This window comes from Papio anubis, chromosome 1 (assembly GCF_008728515.1).
Source record: "Papio anubis isolate 15944 chromosome 1, Panubis1.0, whole genome shotgun sequence".
Lineage (NCBI taxonomy): Eukaryota > Metazoa > Chordata > Mammalia > Primates > Cercopithecidae > Papio > Papio anubis.
The window spans coordinates 131450145-131472352 of NC_044976.1; the positions used below are offsets into that span (position 1 = coordinate 131450145).

General features: G+C 49.9%; 1 protein-coding gene across 3 annotated transcripts; it reads right to left on the reverse strand.

Moving 5' to 3' along the window:
• Positions 1-59: 59 nt before the first annotated feature.
• On the reverse strand, positions 60-22208 carry ARHGAP30 (Rho GTPase activating protein 30). 3 transcript variants are annotated; one of them, XM_003892939.5, is made up of 12 exons: positions 21790-22208; positions 13341-13443; positions 10232-10376; positions 8612-8694; positions 8354-8461; positions 7263-7390; positions 6630-6801; positions 6444-6547; positions 6290-6367; positions 5315-5716; positions 2515-2780; positions 60-2425 (listed from the first exon to the last, which is right to left on the reverse strand). In XM_003892939.5, the coding sequence occupies exons 1-12, from the start codon at positions 21884-21886 to the stop codon at positions 806-808; spliced, it is 3306 nt and encodes a 1101-aa protein (XP_003892988.1). In that variant the 5' UTR covers positions 21887-22208; the 3' UTR covers positions 60-805. The 3 variants fall into 3 exon arrangements, with proteins under 3 accessions (XP_003892988.1, XP_009183291.1, XP_009183296.1); XM_009185027.4 differs by having other exon boundaries at positions 2686-2780; positions 21790-22144; XM_009185032.4 differs by lacking the exon at positions 13341-13443 and having other exon boundaries at positions 21790-21897.

Below are 22208 nucleotides of genomic sequence, written 5' to 3' on the forward strand. Positions count from 1 at the left end.
TATATGAAGATATAATAGCTATCACCAAAGACTTTAATAAGAGTAATGAGACTCCACACTACGTGTAAAAATACAGCTTTTATTCTGAGACATTGACCTTCACTAGAGTGGGACCTATGGCCCCAACCTGGCTGGAGAAGCAGTCCCAGGGCCTGAGTGACACCATTTCCCTTTCGTGAAATAGGAAGAAGTTATTCTAAAGGAAAAACGAGAGCCCAGAGACATCTGTACAGGATCTCTCTTGCACATGGTGACTGGAGGCAGAGGGTAGGGAGCTGGAGAGGAGTCCAGTCCCTCCAACAAATACTGAGGGTTTCAAAGAGCTTCCTGAACGTTTCTCTTAATCTGGATCTAAAAAGGACAGAAGGTATCTAAGGGTCCAAGAGCAGAACAGGAATGGGCAACTCTAGAAGTGTTTGTGTATGGAAGGCCCTAACCTGGCCCTGTCCCCCGTCTCTACCTTTGGCTTTCATGAAGAGAGATTCATAGCTCAGAGGAAGGGAGGAACTTCTCCAGTCTTCACTTTAAGAAACTCTTTTAACTTTTCTGCCTACCTTATGTTCCCTTTGGCCAGTAACCCACTCCCTGGGAACAAGATCTTGTTGACTTTCTTGGGAATCTCCTAAGAGATAAGTGCTTTGTGTCTGAGACAAGGCAGTGCCTCCCACAGTCAGAGAAGCTGGAGGGCCAAAGCCTATAGAGTTGGGCACTACAGCTGCTTAGACTGCAGAAGAGACAGCTAGTCAGGAACCCTGGAGATTCAAGACAACTTACTGGTCCCCTTTGCCCAGGGCTGTGGTCCTAATCACAGTCCCTCACCTTTCTCAGGGTTAGCCTGTGTTTCAAATGCATACGATCGGCGCTGAGGGGACAACAGGGTGTCAGGAACTTGGGGTTCTCTGGGGGGCAGACTAAGACGACTCCGAGATCCAGACCCTTCCGTGCCTTCAGGTGAGATCTCCAGGCAGCTAAGGGGCCGAGGAGAATGGGCAGAGATCATGCTACAAGGGGAGTTTCTGGGGATGAGGCAGTAATCTCCACCCTCAGTACAGGTCTGGGTTCGCCGAACTCCCTGAGCCTCAGTCCTTTGGCGGTCCCGGGCTAGGGCCACAGCAGCATCAAAAGAAAGACTACCCCCATTCCTCCAAGAGGATCGAGAAGCTCGGGCCCCCCAAGCCCTTTCTCCAGGAGTCGCATCAAGCCGGCCAGGCCTCGGGCTTGGATTTGCAGGTGCCACATGAATCTTGCTACACATTGCACTGGGCATCTTGGCAAACTGTGGCTTGGGGGGCACCACAGGCACAGAGCGGACCTGTTGGACCTGAACCAGAGTAGAAGCTAGACGCATGCCCACGCCACCCAAGCCAAGGGAACAGGGACATAGACAGCCGTCTGAACTGGGCTGCCCCTCAGACTCCTTCTCCTCTGACTGGGGTGGCTGTGGGGCTGCCTCTTCCATCTCAGAAGAGTGAGGATTGCCCTCTTTGGCACAGTCAACCTCCAGGGACTCTACACCTGAGCCTTCAGAGAGGGTACCCTCTTCTAAATAGTCCCCTCCAGCCCTCTGGTCTCCCTCAGCCTCTCCATCCCCACTCTCCCGTTCCTTGCTGACCTCCCCTGCTTCTCCTTCAGTTGCTGCTTCTGGGCTTCTGCTGTCTTCACCATCTCCTTGGTCTTTTCTTGCTTCATACTCCCCCTTCCCCCTCTGTCCTTTGTCCTCATCCTCTCTGACTCTCTCAGCCTCTTGTTTGTGTACAACTTCCCATTTCTCCTCAGCAACTTGATCTTCCTGGGCCCCTTGCTCCAGGTCCCTTTCAGCTTCTACCTGGGCTTCCTTTCTTTGTTCAGCCTCTTTTCTCTCAATTTCTTTTTCCTTCTCCTCATCTGTATACTGCTCTTCTGGTTCCTCCGCACTTTTAGCCTCCATACTGTCAGCCTTCTTCTGACCTTTGGACTTCTCTTCCTTGGCCTCTGTCTCTTCCCTACTCCCTTCTCTCAATCTGACTTTTGTCTCTTGGCTTCCCCCAGCCTCCCCTGTATCCTCACTGGCCTTTCCAGCCTCCACCTTGGTTTCTGGATTTCCCTCTGCCTCTTCCCTGATGTCTAGCCTGCCACCAGGCTCAGCCTCCTTGTCCTCCCCAACTTCCCAGCATGCCTGCTCTTCCCCAGCCTCTCCCGGAGCCTGCCTTCCACATCCTGCTGCCTCTCCCTCCAGACTCCCTGCACCCTCCCAGATTGGAGATTTAGGTCCCAGAAGGGGACTTAGGTCATCATAGGCACTCAGGAAAACTTCCTCCCCATTTTCCTCCTCAACTTCAGGCCTGGGGCCAGCGGAGTCCAGGGAACAGCAGCTGGGGGCCAAGACAAACTGTGCCTCATCCAGAGACAGGTCATCCAGGGGCGGCTCCACAGAGAACTCCTCCACCTGTAGGCACAGCGTGGTGGCTCAGGACCAGAAGGCCCTGTCCACACTTGACTCCATGCCACCCCCAAACCCAGCACGGCTCTCCTTACCTGAGGCCCAACTCCCAGGAGCTCCTCCAGGTAGCCCATCCCAGGGTCGTCCTCCCCAGGGGAGAAGGCTGCTCCTGCTGATTCTGCCTGGGCCACCTCCCCATCCTCTGCCCCCACCCACTCAGGTTCTGAGCTGCTTGAGTCCTCTAGGAAGGAGAAGGAGTCCTGCACCTCCTGGGACAGGGAATCCTCCAGGGCAGGAGCCAAGTCGTCTGTGCCTGAGTCTGCCAGGGGACTTGAGGCTGGACTTGCTTCCAACTTTTCATCTGTTGGGGGAGAAGTAGTCCCAGGAATACAAAGGTCAAGCCCTGACCCAAATGTGAGTCCTCCTAGCATTGATATAGCAGGGGCCCAGCACTCCCAGCACTGCTACTCTGAATGACTGATCCTCTCAGACCAATGTCCTTAATTATTGGCTTGCTACCTTAATTGAGACCCTGCCAGGTGCCAAGCACTGTGCTATACATTTTACAATGCATTGTCTTATTTTTTCCTCAAAACTATTATGTGGGGTATTGTCCTCATTTTACATATGAGGAAACTGAGGCTCAGAAAAATTAAGCAATTTGTCTAAGGTCATGTAACCAATAAGCAGTACAGCCAAAATTTGAACCCAAGTCTGCTTAACTCTGTAGCCCATGTTCTTACCCACTATCCTATCCTGCCTCAGGACTTCTCATGCGTGACACTTTGGAAACTGGAGGCAGAGCAAGGATTAGATCCTAGCTCTGCTACTTCTACCTAAATAAATAGCAAATTGATTAACCTAAGTCTCAGTTTCCACTGCTGTAACATAAGGATGACAATACCTGTACAATATCCTGTCTCACAGAAGAAACATACGGATTATGAGAAAATGAAACAAGCTAATTCCTGCAATCATAGCACTTTGGAACTTTTTTTAAAATGATCTTACTATGTCTCCCAGGCTGCAGTACAGTGGCACAATCTCAGCTCACTGCAACCTCCACCTCCTGGGTTCAAGCAGTTCTCCTGCCTCAGCCTCCTGAGTCTCTGGAATTACAGGCATGCCTTACCACACATGCCCGGCTAAAGATTTTTTTGTATTTTTTTTTTTGAGGCCAGGTCTGGCTCTGTCGCCCAGGCTGGAGTGCAGGCAGCGATCTCGGCTCACTGCAAGCTCCACCTCCGGGTTCCGCCGCCATTCTCCTGCCTCCAGCCTCGAGAGTAGCTGGGACCCACGAGGCAGCCACAGCAGCGCCCGGCTAATTTTATGGCCCCGTGAGGCGGGGTTTCACGGGTCACCGATCTCGTGAGCTGTGATCCAGCCATGGCAGCCTCCCAAAGTGCTGGGATTACAGGCGTGAGCCACTCACCTTGACCTGTATTTTTTTTAATAATAGGATGGGGTTTCACCATGTTGGCCAGGCTGGTCTCAGACTCCTGACCTCAGTGATCACCCGCCTCAGCCCGAGGTGCTGGGATTACGGCGTGAGCCACGTGCCCGGCCCTAGCGAATTGCGCGAAAATAAACTCTTTTTTTTTCCTTTGAGACAGAGTTTGCTCTTATGCGCCCAGGCTGGAGTGCAGTGGAGTGCGATCTCAGCTCCTGCAACCTCTGCCCCGCCCAGGTACAAAGCGGATTCTCCTGCTCGGCCTCCCAAGGAGCTGGGACCACAGAAGCCTGCCACCACACCCAGCCAATATTTTGCATTTTAAGTAGAAATGGGGTTTCATCGTGTTGGGCAGGCTGGTCTCGAACTCCTGACCTCAGGTGATCCACCCGCCTAGGTCTTGCAAACTGCTGGGATTACAGGCATGAGCCACTATGCCCAGCCAGTACATAATAGAAGCTTTTTTATTTTTGGTTTTGTTTTTTTTGAGACAGAGTCTTGCTCATCACCCAGGCCTAGGTCGCGGTGGCAGGATCTCGGCTCACTGCAAGCTCCGCCCTCCTGGCTTCCCGCCATTCTCTGCCTCCCAGCCTCCCGAGAGTAGCTGGGACTACAGGTGCCGCCACCACAGCTGGCTAATTTTTTGTATTTTTAGTAGAGGCGGGGTTTCACTGTGTTAAGCCAGGATGGTGCCAGGTCTCTGATAGCCAGTGATCGCCCATGCCAGCCTCCCAAAGTGCTGGGATTGCAGGCTTGAGCCACTGCAGCCAGCCTAATAAACTCTTTTTTTTTTTTTTTTGAGACAGAGTCTCACTCTGTCTCCCAGGCTGGAGTGCAGTGGCGGATCTCAGCTCACTGCAAGCTCCGCCTCCAGATTCGCCCATTCCTGCCTCAGCTCCGAGTAAGCTGCAGTTCTGAGGCATCCATGCACCTCACCCGGCTAGTTTTTGTATTTTTTAAAGTAGGAATGGGGTTTCACGTGTGTTATGGGATAGTCTTGTTGATCTCCTGACTGACCTTGCTTGATCCATGCCTTGGCCTCCCAAAGTGCTGGGATTTAGGCTTGAGCCCACAGCGGCCTATAAACTCTTGATAAATGTTAGCTGATAGTATTGATGTTACTGTTGTTATTACCCATCTATCTATTATATATTCCCACATTTGTCTTTAGTAATCCCTGCTGTATGTTTCTCACACAAGCCCCTATTCTTGGGTACATCAATGTTCTGAAGGCTGCTAGCGATCTCCTCTCCATAGATTTCACATAACCTGATAATATTACTGAATTTCCCCAATCCTGAATCTAGGGAGGCAGCTGAAGGTAACCACCCCAAAGCCCAAGGGCTGAGGCCTCTGCCCTTCCTAGGGTGGATCTTCCAGCATCAGAGCTTCAGCCTAGAGTTCTAGTCCTCTTTCCCAGTCTTGATCAATCAATGGGTCCTCACCTGGGGGGCCAGGGCCAAGGCCAGGGCCAGGGCCAGGGCCAGAGGCAGGGCTTGGCCGGTGCTGTAGAGCAGGGCACTCAAGGCCACGGGTGAGCCTGGCCAAGGAAACGTTAGAGATGATGTTCGGGGGCACATTGAGGATAGAGGTGATGTGTAGTGGGAGGTTGACATTGTAGGGGTCTGAGATGTGGACACCAGCACAGCGCTCTGCACGGCTGCTGCCGCCAGCCCGGATGGCTGACCGCCCAGCTCGTGGTGTGCCTGGTTCAGAGTTTGTGCCACCCAATGCTGCTGCCTCAGGTTCCTGTTCACCCTCTGCTGCTTCTATGGAATCGTTCTCCAAGCTCTCAGGCAGCAATGGGCTTGGCCGGGGGCTGCTGGGCCCCACCAGCCCCTCTGGCTCTGTGGAGAAAAAAGAGGGCCAGGTAGGCAATGGCCTAAGCTCCAGGGGCCTAGACATCTCAAGAAGGCTCTGGAGAATGCTCTCTGCTTTCTCAGGCCTGAGAGCAAGGACAGCCTGGAAGGCACCAGGCCCAGCTTCTTTTGATCACTACTGCAAACTTTTCACCCAGCCAGTAGGTCAAAGATCACCTCACCTTCACATACCTAGGAAACTCCCCTCTTTCCCTGCAGATACAGTCACTGGCCATCGTCACCACCACCACCACCACCACCACCACCACCACCACAACCACCACCACCACCACCACCACCACCACCATCACCACCATCACCACACACCCATGCTGTCCCTTCCCATATGAACACTCATCAACAAACCCATAGATTAGACAGTGAGCTCACCATTGTAAACATAGCGTTCAGCTATGTTTACAATGTGACTGATATGTAATAGGTACTCATTAAATATTTTTCGAAATGATTGAACACAGTTGGCTGCATGTTCACACGCACACACAAGCCCATGCTGGTCACATAGCACACACACATACAGAAATGCACCCCTATACTCACCATCACTGGCCCCAGCCGCAGCACTCAGTGAGTCCATGCTTTTGGCTGGCCGCAGTGTCCCCTTGTTGGATTTGTCCTCTGTAAGACAGGGATGTGGGTAGAGCCAGGGCCTTGTGCACCCTCAGCAGAGCTCCCCCCATCTCCCCAGACTTACCCCTGTCCTCAGCCCCCCGTGGAAGTTTACGCTTAGTCTCATGGCCAGAGCGACCTAAATTGAAGATCGACCTCCACTTCCTGACCTTCAGAGACCCCTTCCTCCTACAAAGAATGGAGGGGCATAATTGGAGGTTGGAACATGATGGTCAGTGCTGGGGAGGAAGGCCCAGGAAGGAGGCCTTACTTGTGCTCTGCAATCTCAATGATAGTGTGGTAGGGCCGCATCTGTGGGGGTCCATCACCAGCCTGCAGGATGCTAGGCAGGTGATAAGGCAGGGGCCTGGGCATAAGGTCCTCAGGGCTGCCTGATGCCCGGGTCCCTGGAAGTGATCGCCATCCACTCTCCACCTCACCACCTGGGAAAAGGAAAGGAATTGACCAGTGAGGAACAGAGCCAAGAGAGGGACCTCAGGCACCCAATCCTTCATCACCCCTCACCAACTACCAGGTTAGGGATACATTCAGAAGCCCCTAGAGACAGTACCTCCATGTCCATCACCTCAAAAGAGTACCCTCATGGACAAAGAGGGCCGGGAGATCCCAGGACGTTGGCCTGGTGGGCTGGGGGTGGGTATGAGCGATCACTAGCCTTGGGAGCCAGGATGGTGACTCAGAGGTCAAGCTATGCCCTAGACTGACAGCAGAAGAGGTCTTCTCAAGTCCTGACTGCACCGTTATCTCCCCAGGGTTCTCTCCATGTGACCACTACCAACATCCCTGTATGAGAATCAACTGAACCAGGTGATCTGCAAGGCTGTCTATAACTGACTTGACTCCCCAAACAGTGGCATATGTGGAGGGCAGGAAAGACACTGACCAGAGAGGGCAGCACCCCCAAAGAGCTGGTCCACGTGTGTGAGGATGAACTCCACGACGATGGATTGCACCCGCACCTCCATGAAGGCTGCTGTCCCATTGAAGCCTGAGGCCTCTATGTCCTTAGACCTGTGAAGATGTGGGGTTATTCTCCCCCTCAGCCCCACCAAACTTCCCAATCCAGATTCTCCCTGAAAATACTTTATTCTCTCTCTCTCTCTCTCTCTCTCTCTCTCTGTCTCTCTCGAATGACCTTAACTCCATCTCTACCTCTTAAATTGTATGCATTATTCTTCCAATTCTCAAATGCTACTTGAAGACTTCCAGGAAGGAAGCCTTCTTGGACCCCTCCTCAGGATTAATCTCTATTTCCTTTGCATACCAGGGTGTCTAGTTTATAATGAATTTTATGGTGAATTACAGGACTTCTCATAATCTGTCTTGGACCACAGTAAGTGATATGCACAGTGAGTGCAGCCAACAGACTGCAAGACGTTTTGCTCAACAAACATTTGGCCTGAGACTGGGCACAGTGGCTCACACCTGTAATCCTAGCACTTGCACAGGGAGGAGGTGGGTGGATCACTTGAGGTCAGGAGTTCAAGATCAAGTGAAACCCTGTCTCTCTACTAAAAATACAAAAATTAGCCAGGCATGGTGGCTTATGCCTATAATCCCAGCTACTCAGGAGGCTGAGGCACGAGAATCACTTGAACCTGGGAAGCAGAGTTTGCAGTGAGCTGAGATCACACTGCTGCTCTCCAGCCTGGGTGACAGAGCAAGACTCTGTCTCAAAAACAAACAAAAAAATTGACATGGAACTATTATGTTCCAGTCCCTGAGCTCAGTGACACACTGTAGGAAAACACAAAAGTCCTGCCTTTTAGGGACTTTATTTGATCACAGAGAAGGGACTAAAATGGATGGGGCCCATCTGACCCAACATAATCTTGAACCTCCTTTTCTCACTGGGCTTCGTGAGCCCCACATCCTTCTCCAGTGTACCCATACAGTCACACCTCATCCTGGGAGCAGCCTCCCAGAGGCCAGTGCCTCACAGGATCCCCATATACTGCTCACACAGGCACCTACCTCAGCAGGTTGGGAGCCCACACTATGGCCAGGTTGCGAGCATGCATGTTGGTCTGGGCACTGAATGAGGCCATGTGCACCAAGTGCCTCATGAGGAACTCCAGGGTCCTGCAGAAAGCGGGGGCAGGGATCACACAGGGAATGCACAGGGCAGGCATTAGGGCTGGGACCTGGGAGTCAGTAGGACCCAGTTAAGGCTCCGGGCAGAGAGTGAATGAGTTGTCTCAGGTTGCTGGGCGGATGTGGAGCGCCACATACCTGTAGTTTGGGACAGGGAGTTCTCGAAGCACCTCTAGGATCTTGACCAAGCGCTCAGGTTCCAATTGCACTCCTACAGCCTCCTGATTGAGAAGGGTGCAATAAGCAGGAATCAGTGATCCAGCAATGCCCCTGCTTACTCCCCAGAGCTCCTAACCAAGTTCTCAGGAACAATGAGCACTGGACTCTGTGCTACCCCATCCTACATCATCTGTAGTGCACTGACATGGTAGAGAGAGCTCAGAATTTGAGGTCCACAAAGATGGCAGCTGAATTTTGGTTATGCCACTTAATAGCTTTTGTGAACTTGGCAACTCGCTACCTTATCATCCTCCATCCGTAGAGCTCTGGTACTGGGATACTTCAGTGGTGCCACCTTGTGGATGCCCCAGGGACCACCGAGTTGTTTCAGTGTGTCCAGGAAAGCCGTCTCCCACCCCAACCTAGCCAGTGTGGACTGAGCAGGGTGCTGCTAGCATTTAGGGTCTCTCAGTGCTGTTGTGCTCAATAAAGTGCAACTTATTTTTAAAGTGTTACTCAATTCAAAATAGCATATTTTTCATGTGTTTTCACATTTAAAAGATGTTCAGGCTGGGCACAGTGGCTCACACCTATAACCCCAGCACTTTGGGAGCTGAGTTGGGAGGATTTCTTAAGCTCAGGAGCTTGAGACAAGTCTGGGCAACACAGCAAGACCTTGTCTCTACTAAAAATTTTAAAAATCAGCCAGGCGTGGTGGTACACGCCTGTAGTCCCATCTACTCAGGAGGCTGAGACAGAAGGATCACTTGAGCCTGGGAGATCGAGGCTGCAGTGAGCTGTGATCACACCACTGCACTCCAGCCTGGGTGACAGGAGACCCTGTCTCAAAAAACAAAAAACAAGCTGGGTGCAGTGGCTCACACCCGTAATCCCAGCACTTTGGGAGGCCAAGGAGAGTGAATCACCTGTGGTCAGGGATTCAAGACCAGCCTGGCCAACATGGTGAAACCCTGTCTCTACCAAAAATACAAAAAATCAGCCAGGCATCGTGGCAGGCTCTACAGCTACTCGGGAGGCTGAGGCAGGAGAATCACTTGAACCTGGGAGGCGAAGGTTGCAGTGAGCCAAGATTGCACCACTATACTCCAGCCTGGGTGACAGTGTGAGACTCCATCTCAAAACAAAAAAAAGAAAGAAAAAAGAAAAAAATCAAAGATGTTCAACACACAATTACAGTGAATGGAGAGACATCCTTGAAAAAATTTGACTTCTACAAAGTATTCTCATTCTCTTAAGTGTAGGGAAGCTCTGGTCTATGTGCTTTCCAAGGCCCTTCCAGCTACAACAATCTGGCCTCTACCTCCCCAAGTCTCACCACTGTGCTGTGTGCAATCTGCAGGCCTTAGAAGAAAGAAGGACATAGCAGAGGGGGAGTGAAGAGAAGAGGGATGGGGCAGGACAAAGGTAGTAGGGGCTAGGAGATTTCGGGAGGTGGGGTCTTTTCCCCAGTAAGTTTTTCTGTGGTCTCTTTCATTCAGGATCACTAGGACTCTGGCTGGTATGTGGCACACCTGGGATGTCAAAACCAGGCTGTCCACCCCTAAGCCGTGTCTTCCACCCCCTTGCCTCTCAACTCACAGCAAACTTGTCATACAGCCGGTAAGTGAGTAGGGGATCTGGCAGTTCTCTGAAATAGGCCTTGCACAGGGAGGAGACGCAGTGAATGTCCTGGAGGTAAACATCCCGACGCAGGTCTGGCTTCCGCTCTGACTCAAATTCCTGCCTGGGGAGGCACAGTGTGGTCAGGAGTGGTAGGGGTTGGGGTGATGTGGGGAGAGGTGGGTCCCTGTAGAGATGGGTCCCGGCATGGTTATGGGTCAACATGTATGGGACTTGGAAGGAGAATGTTGGGACACGTACACGTATAAGCTAGTAAGTATAAGGTATTGCATATGTTGACACGTAGATGTGAATGTGAGGATGGGTACATGTACAGGTAAGTGGATCGATGCATGAACAGGGATATGTTAGGGAGGTAGCTGTAGATATGTGTAACAATGCAAGGGTATGTAAGAGTCAATAGGGTATGGTCCTAAATTTGTGCCACTGGGTACGTGTAAATATGGGTGGGTATAACTCTTAGAAAGAAACTTAAGTGTAAATCTTTATGTCCTAGGATTAGGCAACAGTTTCTTAGATATGACACTAAAAGCACAAGCAAACAAAAAAATGGATACATTCAACATCAAAATTAAAAACATTTGTAGCCAGAAGTAACTATTAAAAAAGTGAAGACAACCCACAAAATGGGAGTAATATTTGCAAACAACATATCTGATTGAGGGTCTAGTATTTGTAACATATAAAGAACTCTCATAATTCAATGATTAGAAAGACGAATAAGCTAATTTTTTTTTTTTTTTTTTTTTTTTTTTTTTTTTGAGACAGAGTCTTACTCTGTCATCCAGACTGGAGTGCAGTGGCACGATCTCGGCTCACTGCAGCCTCCGCCTCCCAGGTTCAAGCGATTTTCCTGCCTCAGCCTCCTGAGTAGCTGGAACTACAGGCACCCACCACCATGCCAGGCTAAACAAATAAGCCAAATTTTTAAACAGGCAAAGTTGGCACCATAGGAAAGGGGGAAAAATGGGCAAAAGATTTGAAAAAACACTGCTACTGCTCCAAAGAAGATATGCAAGTAGACAATAAGCACAGGAAAAGATGTTCAACATCAGTACCTATTACAGAAATGCAAATATAGGCCAGGGAGGTGGCTCATGCCTGTAATCCCAACTACTCAGAAGGCTGAGGTAGGAGGATCGCTTGAGCCTAGGAGGTAGAGGTTGCAGTGAGCCATGACCATGCCACTGCACTCTAGCTTGGGTGACAGAGTGAGACCCAGTCTCAGCAAAAGAAAAGAAAAATAAGAAAAGTAACTCAAATATAAATCACATTGAAATATCAGTTTACATTTACAGGGATGGCTATAATAAAAAAAGGTAGGCCAGGTGCGGTGGCTCATACCTGTAATCCCAACACTTTGGGAGGCCGAGCCAGGGGGATCACCTGAGGTCGAGAGTTCGAGACCATCCTGACTAACATAGAGAAAACCCGTCTCTACTAAAAATGCAAAATTAGCCAGGCATGGTGGTGCTAGCCTGTAATCCCAGCTATTCAGCAGCCTGAGGCAGGGAATGCAGCTTGAACCCATAAGGTGGGGTTGTGGTGAGCCAAAATTGTGCCATTGCACTCCAGCCTGGGCAACAAGAGTGAAACTCCATCTCAAAAAAAAAAAAAAAAAAATTAACCAGGCGTGGTGACATATGCCTGTAATCCCAGCTACTCAGGAGGCTGAGGCAGGAGAATCGCTTGAACCCAGGAGGAGGCTGCAGTAAGCCAAAGTCTCACCACTGCACTACAGCCTGGAGGCAGCAGTGCAGGAGGAACTCACATCACCAAAAAAAAAAAAAAAAAATGTCCCACCCAGGCCAGCCCAGGGTGCTTGGTGGCTCCGCCCTGTAATCCCTAGCACTTTGGGAGGCTAAGGCAGGCAGATCACTTGAGGTCAGGAGTTCAAGAGCAGCCTGGCTAACAGAGTGAAACCCCGTCTCTACTAAAGATACAAAAATTAGCTGGGTGTGGTGGTGTATGCCTGTAGTCCCAGTTACTCGGGAGGCTGAGGCAGGAGAATCACTTGAACCCGAGGAGGCCAAGAGGCTGCAGTGAGCCAAGATGTACCACTCCAGCCTGGGCAGCAGAGAACTGTCTTAAAAAAATTGCAAAAAATTAAGACCAGCCTGGCCAACATGGTAGAACCCCCATTTCTACTAAAAATACAAAAATTAGCCAGGCATGGTGGTGTGCACCCATGGTGGTGTAGTCCCAGCTACTCAGGAGGCTAAGGCAGGAGAATCACTTGAACCCAGCAGGCAGAGGTTGCAGCTGAAGCCAAGATTGTGCCACTACCCTCCAGCCTGGGCAGCAAGTGAGACTCTATCTCAAAAAAAAAGTAGAAGTATCCTGGAGTTACGTTGTGATTGTGCCTTTGTCCTATCTAAAGTAAATATACTATGTGACTAGTATGTGAATACACTAAAAACAACTGAATTATACATTTTTATACGGTGAATTTTGTGATATGTAAATTGCATCTAAGTTTTTTGGTTTGTTGTGAGCGAGTCATCTTATCCACCCTAGGCTGAGGTGCAGTGGGGCGCGTCCTTGGCTCTCTTGCGCGGCCTCTGCCTCCTGGAGTTGGGCAATTCTCACTGCACTAAAATCCCAGCTCTTCAGGAATTGAAGTGTGTGCTGCTAAGCTAATTTTGTATTTTTAGTAGAGACAGAGTTTTGCCTTGTTGGCCAGGCTGGTCTTGAACTCCTCACCTCAGGTGATCCACACACCTCAGCCTCCCAGAGTGCTGAGATTATAGGCATGAGCCACTGCGCCCAACCTAAGTTGTTTTTTTGTTTGTTTGTTTGTTTGTTTAAGTCGGGCGTGTGTGTGGGAATGGTGTATATGAGAGTGGAGTTTGTATATGTGTGTGTGTGCTAAGTTGGGGGAGGGACCATTGTCTTCACCTTTCCCGAGGGGTTGTTAGAGACCTCCCTGGGACCTTACCTAGCATCTGTGTTTCCTTCTCCCCACTGCCTCTCACTCCCCGTCTCTGCTGTCCTCAGCAACTCTTACTATGACCTTCTGGCTCCCTGGCCTCCTGGTCACAGAGCCCTCCCACTCTGTTTGACTCACCGAAGCTTCTGGATGTTGGAGGAGACCCCTGAGAGGCGGTAGATCCCATCCACCACTCCATACTCCTCCACAAATTCTGCACAGCTCTTTAGCACCTGGGGCACTGGGGACACAGACGGGGCAGAGACACAGAAATCAAAAAATCTGGGTGGTCAGAGACTGCACTGGGTCTGAGAAATGGAATTTCTCAGAGAAGGGAATTTGGTGAGACCATGGGCAAAGCCCATGGAATAAAAACTCATCAGAAAGATTCTTACAGGTCATCAGCTTCAACCTGCCAACCCCTCTACAGTATCTCTGCTTAGTGGGTCCTAAAGGTCCTGGGAGGTCACTGCCTCTTCAAACTACCCCAGTCAGCCCTTTGTTAGAAAGTTCTGCCTTTGTTAAAGTGAAATTTGTCAGGCTGGGCTCAGTGGCTCACGCCTGTAAGCCCAGCACTTTGAGATGCCAAGGCGGGTGAATTGCTTGAGCCCAGGAGTTCAAGACCAGCCTGAGTAACATGCGGAAACTCTGTCTCTACAAAAAATACAAACATGAGATAGAGGTGTTGTAGTGGTGCATGCACCAGTTCCAGCTACTCAGGAGGCTGACATGGGAGGATCACCTGAGCCCAGGAGGCAAGGGCTGCAAGAAGCCACACTCTGGCCTGCTAGGTGGCAGAGTAGAGATCCTATCACAAAAAGAAAGAAAAGAAAGAAGAGAAGAGAAGTTGTCTTTCTTAGACCATGTCTTGATGGCTCATAATTCTTTCTTTAGGGAGGGGGCTAGAGTGGGGTGGATCACAAGGGTCGGGAGTTGAGACCAGCCTGACCAGCATGGTGAAACCTCTCAAAACAAGAAACTACCAGGCATGGTGGCTGCCTGTAGTCCAACTAAAACTAGGGCAGGAGAATGTGAACCCCAGGGGTGCAGGTTTGGTGAGGTGAGAGATCTTGCTCAAATCTGGGCAACAAAATGAAGAAACTCAGATCTCAAAAAAAAGGAAAAAAGAAAAGAAGCATCTGTAATTACTAGTTATTTTAAAGAGGTAATCTGGATTGGTGAGGGAGAGCAGAGGAGGCCAGAGTCCAGGGACTTTTTTTTTTGGGAGCAGTCTCACTCTGTTGCCCAGGCTGGAGTGCAGTGGCGTGATCTTTGCTTACTGCTGGCCTCCGCCTCCCAATTAGCGATTCCTCCTGCCTTTCTCTTTAGTAGCTGGAATTACTGAGCACCCACCACTATGTCCAGGTAATTTATATTTTAGTAGAGACAGGGTTTTTCACATGTTTGGCGCCAGGCTGATCTGTTCTCCTCATTAGCCACCTCAGCCTCCCAGAGTGCTGGGATACAATTAATGAGCCACTAACCGACTCTTTATATGTATTTCTATCATTTTATCTTAAAAATTAGATATTCTGGATGACAGACCTTTGACAATCAAATACAAGAATATCTGAAAAAAAAAACTTTAAAAATTAGATGTTCTAGTCCCCATTTTACAGATAAGAAAACTGAGGATCAAAGAAGCACAGGCAGGAGAATCACTTGCTAGAGGCAGGACTCTAATCAAGGGTGCAAAAACCTGTACTCTTTCCCAACCCCAGGCCCCCTCCTGTTACTAGACTGTAAGCTTCTTAAGGACAAAATCTAAGTGTGATCCATCTTGTTATTCCTTATATTATCTGACATGGTGTCTCATACATGATAGATCCTCAAAAACCAGGTCAGGCACGGTGGTTCACACCTATAATCCCAGCACTTTGGGAGGCCAAAGTGGGTGGATCACATGAGGTCAGAAGTTTGAGACCAGCCTGGCCAATATGGTAAAACCCCGTCTCTACTAAAAATACAAAAATTAGCTGGGTGTGGCAGCGCACGCCTATAATTCCAGCTACTTGGGAGGCTGAGGCAGGAGAATTGCTTGAACCCAGGAGATGGAGGTTGCAATGAGCCGAGATTGTGCTACTGTACTCCAGCTTTAGTGACAAAGCAAGACTCGACTCAGTCTTTAAAAACAACAACAACAAAAAAAAAACACCATGTGTTGAAACCCATCTCCACAAGGCCATGTAGTTATCTTTCCAAAGCACTTCCCACTTTAGATCCTTTGCCTAGCATACATCCTACTCTGCCCCACATTAATCCCCATTGCTTACCTCACAGATACAAAATAAAATATAAACTCCTCAGCCTGGTATGTAAGACCCTTCACAAATCGGGTCCAGACACCATTTCAGCCACAGCTCTAGACAATTCCTTCACAAATCCTATGATGCAGCCCTTTGCTAGTCCATTAACAAGCCTTGGTACCATTACTCATATTATTCCTTTGCCTGGAATTACCCTCCCTATGACTCTGCCTGGTGAACTTCTATGCATTCCTTAAAACACATCTTGGGCCAGGTGCGGTGGCTCACACCTGTAATCCTAGCACTTTGGTAGACCAAGGTGGGCAGATCACTTGAGGTCTAAAGTTCGAGACCAGCCTGGCCAACATGGCAAAACCCCATCTGTAATAAAAATACAAAAATTAGCCTGGTGTGGTGGCATGCATCTGTAGTCCCAGCTACTTGGGTGGCTGAGGCAGGAGAATTGCTTGAACCTGGGAGGTAGTGGTTGCAGTGAGCTGAGATTATACCACTGCACTCCAGAAACCGGGTGTGATGATGGACCCTGGCCCCAAAAAAACAAAAATAAAAACAAAAAAGTACCATCAGAACATAGTCTCCAATTCTAAACCTTTTTCTTTTTCTTATATCTATATTATAACTCCACTACAGTCTTTGTTCATGTTTTTGTTTTTGTTTGAGCCAGAGCCTGAGCCTGAGATGCAGTTTCACTTGTTGCTCTGGAAGTGGGAGCACGGTAAATCTCTGGCCTACACGCAACCTTCAGCCTGAGGTTCGCCGACGCCTTTGGCCTCAGCCTCCCAGTAGCTGATTACAGGCAGCTGCCACCATGCTCAAACACTTTGTATTTTTAGTAGAGACGGGTTTCTCCTGTCTCAAACCCCCGACCTCAAGATCTGCCTGCCCTGGGTTCCTCCCAGCTGGGATTACAGGCATGTGAGCCACCACACCCAGCTTGTTCATGTTTGTATTTGAGTAGCACTTCCTTATGTTTGTTGCATTAGTTTATTTTATATTTATACCTCCCATGGCACACATTCTCCTAACATCTAGCAATAATGCTTGGAAATAATAGAGCAGCTAAATAAATGTTTGTTAAAATGACTCAGCAATTCAATTCACTATGAGAATCAGCCAACATCCCTTGAGAATTAATGGAGAATATTAAGCAATGAAAACATTGGTCCTATTAATCTAGGACTCATTAGAGAAATGCGCCTCATATATCAGTGTCAGAAAAGCTTTGCGTTTTGGCATGGCAGCTCATGCCTGTAATCCCACAGTTTGGGGAGGCCAAGGCAGGTGGATCACTTGAGGCCAGGAGTTCAAGACCAGCTTGGGCAGCAGCAAGACCTCTCTACAAAAAATAAAAAAATGAGCAGGGTGGCTAACACCTGTAGTCCCAGCCACTCAGGAGGCTAAAGCAGGAGGACTGCTTGAGCCCAGGAGTTTGAGAGACTGCAGTGAGTGATGATGGCACCTTTGTGCACCAGCCTGGTCACCAGGAGGGGCTGCAAAGGAAGGGAGGGGCTGGGAAGGGCTGGGAAGGGGAAAAGAAAGAAAAGAGAAAAAGAGAAAAGAAAGAAAAGCAAAAAGGAGGGAAAGGGAGGAGGGAAATAAAAGAGATATGAGAGAGAGGAAGGGAAGGAAGGGAGGGAAGAGAAAGGGAAAAGTGGGAAAGGGAAAAGAAAGGAAAGGAAAAGGAAAGGAAAGCCGTTTCTCCTCTAAACCTAATTTTTTTTCTTATGGGCCCATTAGTCTTGCACTTGGATTGGTGTTTGTTTATTTACTTTATGCTGAGTTGGGGCTTATCTAGCACCTGTTTCAGTCTCCTGAGTAGCCAGGACATGCAGCCACCATGCCCCGCTAATTTTTGTGGTTTTAGTAGGGATGGGGTCACACCATGCTGGCCAGCCTGGTCTCGAACTCCTGACCACAAGGATCCACCCGCCTCAGCCTCCCAAAGCACAGGGATTACAGGCGCGAGCCACTGGGGCCTGGTCTTATAGTTTACCTCTCTTTTTTGAGACGGGATTCCCGCTTCTGCTTTCCAGGCTGGAGTGCAGTGGCCGGATCTCAGCTCACTGCAAGCCCGGGCCTCCTGGGTTCACGCATTCTCCTGCCTCAGCCTCCCAGTATTGACTATAGGCGCTTCACTCGCTAGTTTTGTATTTTTTAGTAGAGACGGGGTTTCACTGTCAGCCAGGATGGTCTCTGACCTCCTGGATCTCAGGATCCGCCTGCCTCGGCCTCCCAAAGTGCTGGGATTTGAGCCCACTACTCGCTATAGTTTAATTTTTTTAACTACTTCAGGGAAGCCTGTGGTTTCAATTCTCTAAGAACCATATAGGAACTAAGCATATAATATGCATTCCTGTGCTGATCTTTCTCTCTGTTTCTTCAAATCCATTTATTCTAATTTTGTAAAGTTTTAGGGTTTTGAAAGTCATCCAAGCTCTTTGTTGAATAAAGTATGACAGAAATATGGAATGGTGAAAATAATCAGTAAATTCACTAACCCTAATCTTTTCCTTTTTCTTTTTTTCTTTCTTTCTTTTTTTTTTTTTGAGTAATTTGAGTTTCACTCTTTGTTGCCTCCAGGCTGGAGGCAATAGTGCAATCTCTAGTTCATCAGCAACCTCCTCACCTCCCAGGTTCAAGAGATTCTCCTGTCTCTAGCCTCCTAAGTAGCTGGGATTGGTGGTGCCTCACTACCTGCCTGGCCTAATTTTATATTTCTATGAGACAGAGCTCTCCATGCTGGTCAGGCTGGTCCTTAACCCCAACTCAGGCAGTAATCTGTCCACCTTCGCCTCCCAAAGTGCTGGGATTACAGGAGTGAGCCACTGCTACCCAGCCCTTTTATTTTATTTTATTTATTTATTTATTTATTTATTTATTTATTTATTTGAGACAGAGTCTCACTTTGTTGCCCAGGCTGGAATGCAGTGGTGCAATCTTGGCTCACTGCAGCCTCAGCCTCCCGAGTAGCTGGGACTACAGGCGCACACCACCATGCCCAGCTAATTTTTGTATTTTCACTAGAGACAGAGTCTCACCATGTTGGCCAGGCTGGCCTCAAACTCCTGACTAAAAGTGATCCACCTGCCTGGCCTCCCAAAGTGCTGGGATTATATGGAGCCACCAAAGCGCCCCAGCCAACTACAATCTTCAACTCCCTTATACAACCTGGCTTCCAGACCCTTCATCCTCCTGCACACAACAGCCAGGAGTTGGGTGGGATTAGGGAAGCATCTAGTGTGCAAAATTTAAGGAAGCAGTTATTCTCAGGGCCATGCAGATGCCAACCATGCCCATGCACAGTCTTGAGTACCTCCTTGAGAATGAGGCACCTAGCGGCCCAGCGTGGTGATGCCTGCGGCTGTAATCCCAGCACTTTGGGAGGCTGCTGGAGGCAGGTGGATCACCTGAGCCTAGGAGTGCCCAAGACTAGCCTGGGCACATGGCAAAACCCCCGGGGATCTACTAAAAAAAGTATAAAAAATTAGCCAGGCATGTGGTGCGCGGCCTGTAGTCCCAGCTTACCTATGAGGCTGGGAGGTGGCAGAATTGCTTGAACCTCGAGGCTGTTGCAGTGAGCTGAGATGGTGGTGCTGCACTCCAGCTTGGGCAACAGAGCAAGACTGCATCTAAAAAAAAAAAAAAGAGGCACCTAGGGCAATTGTACCACACTGAAAGTGAGTGCTTCCTTAAATTTTGCACCCTAGTCACGTCTCTTGCCTTGTCTTAGTCTCAGCCCTACAGTTCACCATCCATCCTTTCAGTACCTGCTCCCATTTTCTAGGATCCCACTGACTGTGGTTCCTGTGCATTGAATGTGTGTAGAGCAGGGCAGGCCCTCCCTACTTGAACTGCTGCTGTAATCTTGGGTGCCTAATGCTAAACCAACTCTTTTGACTCATAAATAGCCTGCTGTCACTTAAAAGCACATGTGTCTGGAACGGGGCGCTTGAGCCACCGCGCCCGGCTATGTTTACCTCTTTAACCACTAGGAAGCTCAGAGCCCACCTTTAAGAACCATATAGAACCACATAATATGCATTCCTGGGTGCTGATCTTTCTCTTCTTGTTTTTCCTTCAACCATTTATTCTAATTTTTTGTAAAGTTTTAGGTTTTGAAAGTCATCCCAAGCTCTTTGTTGAATAAAGTATGACAGAAATATGGAATGAAAATAATCAGTAAATTCATCAACCCCAATCTTTCCTTTTTCTTTTTTCTTTCTTTTTTTTTTTGAGATGGAGTTTCACTCTTGTTGCCCAGGCTGGAGTGCAACAGTGCAATCTCAGTTCACTGCAACCTCCGCCTCCCAGGTTCAAGAGATTCTCCTGCCTCAGCCTCCCAAGTAGCTGGGATTACAGGTGCTCACTACTCTGCCCGGCTAATTTTTATATTTCTAGCAGAGACAGAGTTTCTCCATGTTGGTCAGGCTGGTCTCGAACTCCCAACCTCAGGTAATCTGTCCACCTCGGCTTCCCAAAGTGTTGGGATTACAGGAGTGAGCAACTGCGCCCAGCCCTTATGGGGGAGACCAACATGATCAGGGAGGATAAATTAACCAAAAACACAGATCTGTCTGCTTTCATTTTTTTGTGGAAGTTAGGTTAAAGAGAGGAACCACACCAGCCTCTCTCTGTCCTTCCTTCCACTTTCCACCTCTCTGTACCGGGAAGACCTGGGGGATAGAAGGGGCCACCACTGCTACTCTGGTGCCCAAGATAAACCCACCCTTGGGTTCAGGTGAGGTTCTGGTCTCCTGCTCTGGGATTCACCTAGGATCAGGACTCAGCAGTCAGATGTCTGTCCCCTCTAGAGAGCATGCCCCTTCCCTGCTAGGAATGCAGGAAGAGGCCAGGAGGGTTATAGGAGCAGGGTCTGGGCTGGCTATGGGTTCAGTGTTTCAAGACAGGGTTGGTTGGTGGGCCACAGGAAAGGGCAGTACCAGGAAAGGCTGAACTGAGGGTTTGCATTGAGCAGGGAGGAGAACATCATCCCCAATTAAATCTCGTGGTCCTTGGCTAAGAATCACAGCTCTTGAGAGGAGTCCCTTAGAAAGGAGTAAGTCCTGCACTGATAGCTGTGCCACCTCCACTCTGCCCAGTGAGAAGAGGAAGGCCAAATAAGCTCGCTTCAGCTGTTTAACACTCTTCCTTGGGGTGTGGGCTTTCCCTTAACCAAGGGCAGTGGGGATAGGGGTCGTCTCGAGGGAGGAGAAAAGGGGAAGGAGGTGTCTGGGGACGCAGGGGTGGGGCTAAGAGCAGGAAATGATCTGGGAACCACCATCACCCTCCCTCCGCTGCAAGCACCACAGCCCAGAGCAGAGGAGGGGACAAAGAGGAAATGACAGATTGGGGTGGGGTGGGATGGGGTGGAGTGGGGAAAGAATTATGCCCTTCTCTAGGAGGAGCTTGAAGTGCCAAAAACAAGCTGGGCTGGGCAGCGAGGATACCTGGGTTCAATTTCAAATTGAATCAAGAAATGATTTTGAGCGACTGCTCCATGCCAGACCCCGTGGTGAACTTGATATTGTCCCTGGTCCTTCTGGCTTCAAAGCCCACTCTAAGCTAACCCAAGGAGGGAGATGGGTGAGCTCCACAGAGAGCTCCACACCCACCCTCCTTTGCACCCTCCACCTCCAGCTTCAAGCCAGGCCTCACGCCCTCTCTTTCATTCTTCCCCATTTCAGCAGCTTCTCCCCTTGCCCCCCACTTTGAACCTGTTTCTCTTTTGCATAGGGAGAACAAGAGAATCACAGAGACTGGAGGCAGAGGCTATTTCCAGCCCCACATCCTCCCCTGCAGCCCAGCAAGGCTGCGGTGGGAACAGAGCCCATGACCTTGTCCTTGGGTGTTCTCCAGCCAGGAAACCACCGGCCTCAAGGGCCATCTTGAGACCCTTCTGGGGCCATTCTCCTGTCTCCTTTCATTCAGACCTAAGGATAATCATTTCCCCTTCAGTCACTCCTCTCCTGACCCTCTCACCTCACCCTCCCTCTCCTGTTCCCAGGCACCTGCCCAATGTTTCATCCACTCCTCCTCGGTTTCCAGTCTCTCCATCCTCCACCTCACTGCTCCCTGGGTGCTCAAATTCTTATCCCCTCAGCCACCCCATCCCCAGAAAGTTACACAAGGGAGCCGCCCTGCCTTCTTCACTGAGACACATTTCCTGTCTTGCCCACTTACAGGTCTCTTGAATGGTGACCCCAGGCCACTGCCCCTTCCCCAGGAGAACCGGAAACTGCTTCTGCCCTTCAGGCTGCATCGGGCTGCAGACACCCAGTGCCTCCCCACCCACCCCGCAGAAGCTGAGCCGGCCTCCTTACCCTCCTGGCCTGAGTGCTGCAGGTGCTCCTGCAAGTCGCACCCAAAAACCCGCTCCTTCGAGCTGCCTTTCTTCTTTCCTTTCTGCCGAGACTTCATGGCCAGAGCCCCAGGGCACTGGCCCGGTCACCTCTGTCCCCCAAGACCTGTGCCCTACCAGTCCCCCATGGGATCCCAGCCAGCTGCTGGGCTTGGCCCGGCCCCAGGGAGGCAGGGCTCCCAACTAGGGGGTGGAGGGTGGCCTGGGCAACGGGCAGCAGCTCCTGCCCCTGGGGCCCCGGCCACACGGAAGTGGCTGTTGAAGAGGAAGCTACCAGGACCCTGGCAAGAAACAGTGTCCTGTGTCTCGTGGCCCAGCCTGGCACTCGCCCTCCTCGCCCCGCTCAGCTTTAGGGGGCAGGAAGCAGTGCAGCTCCTTAAC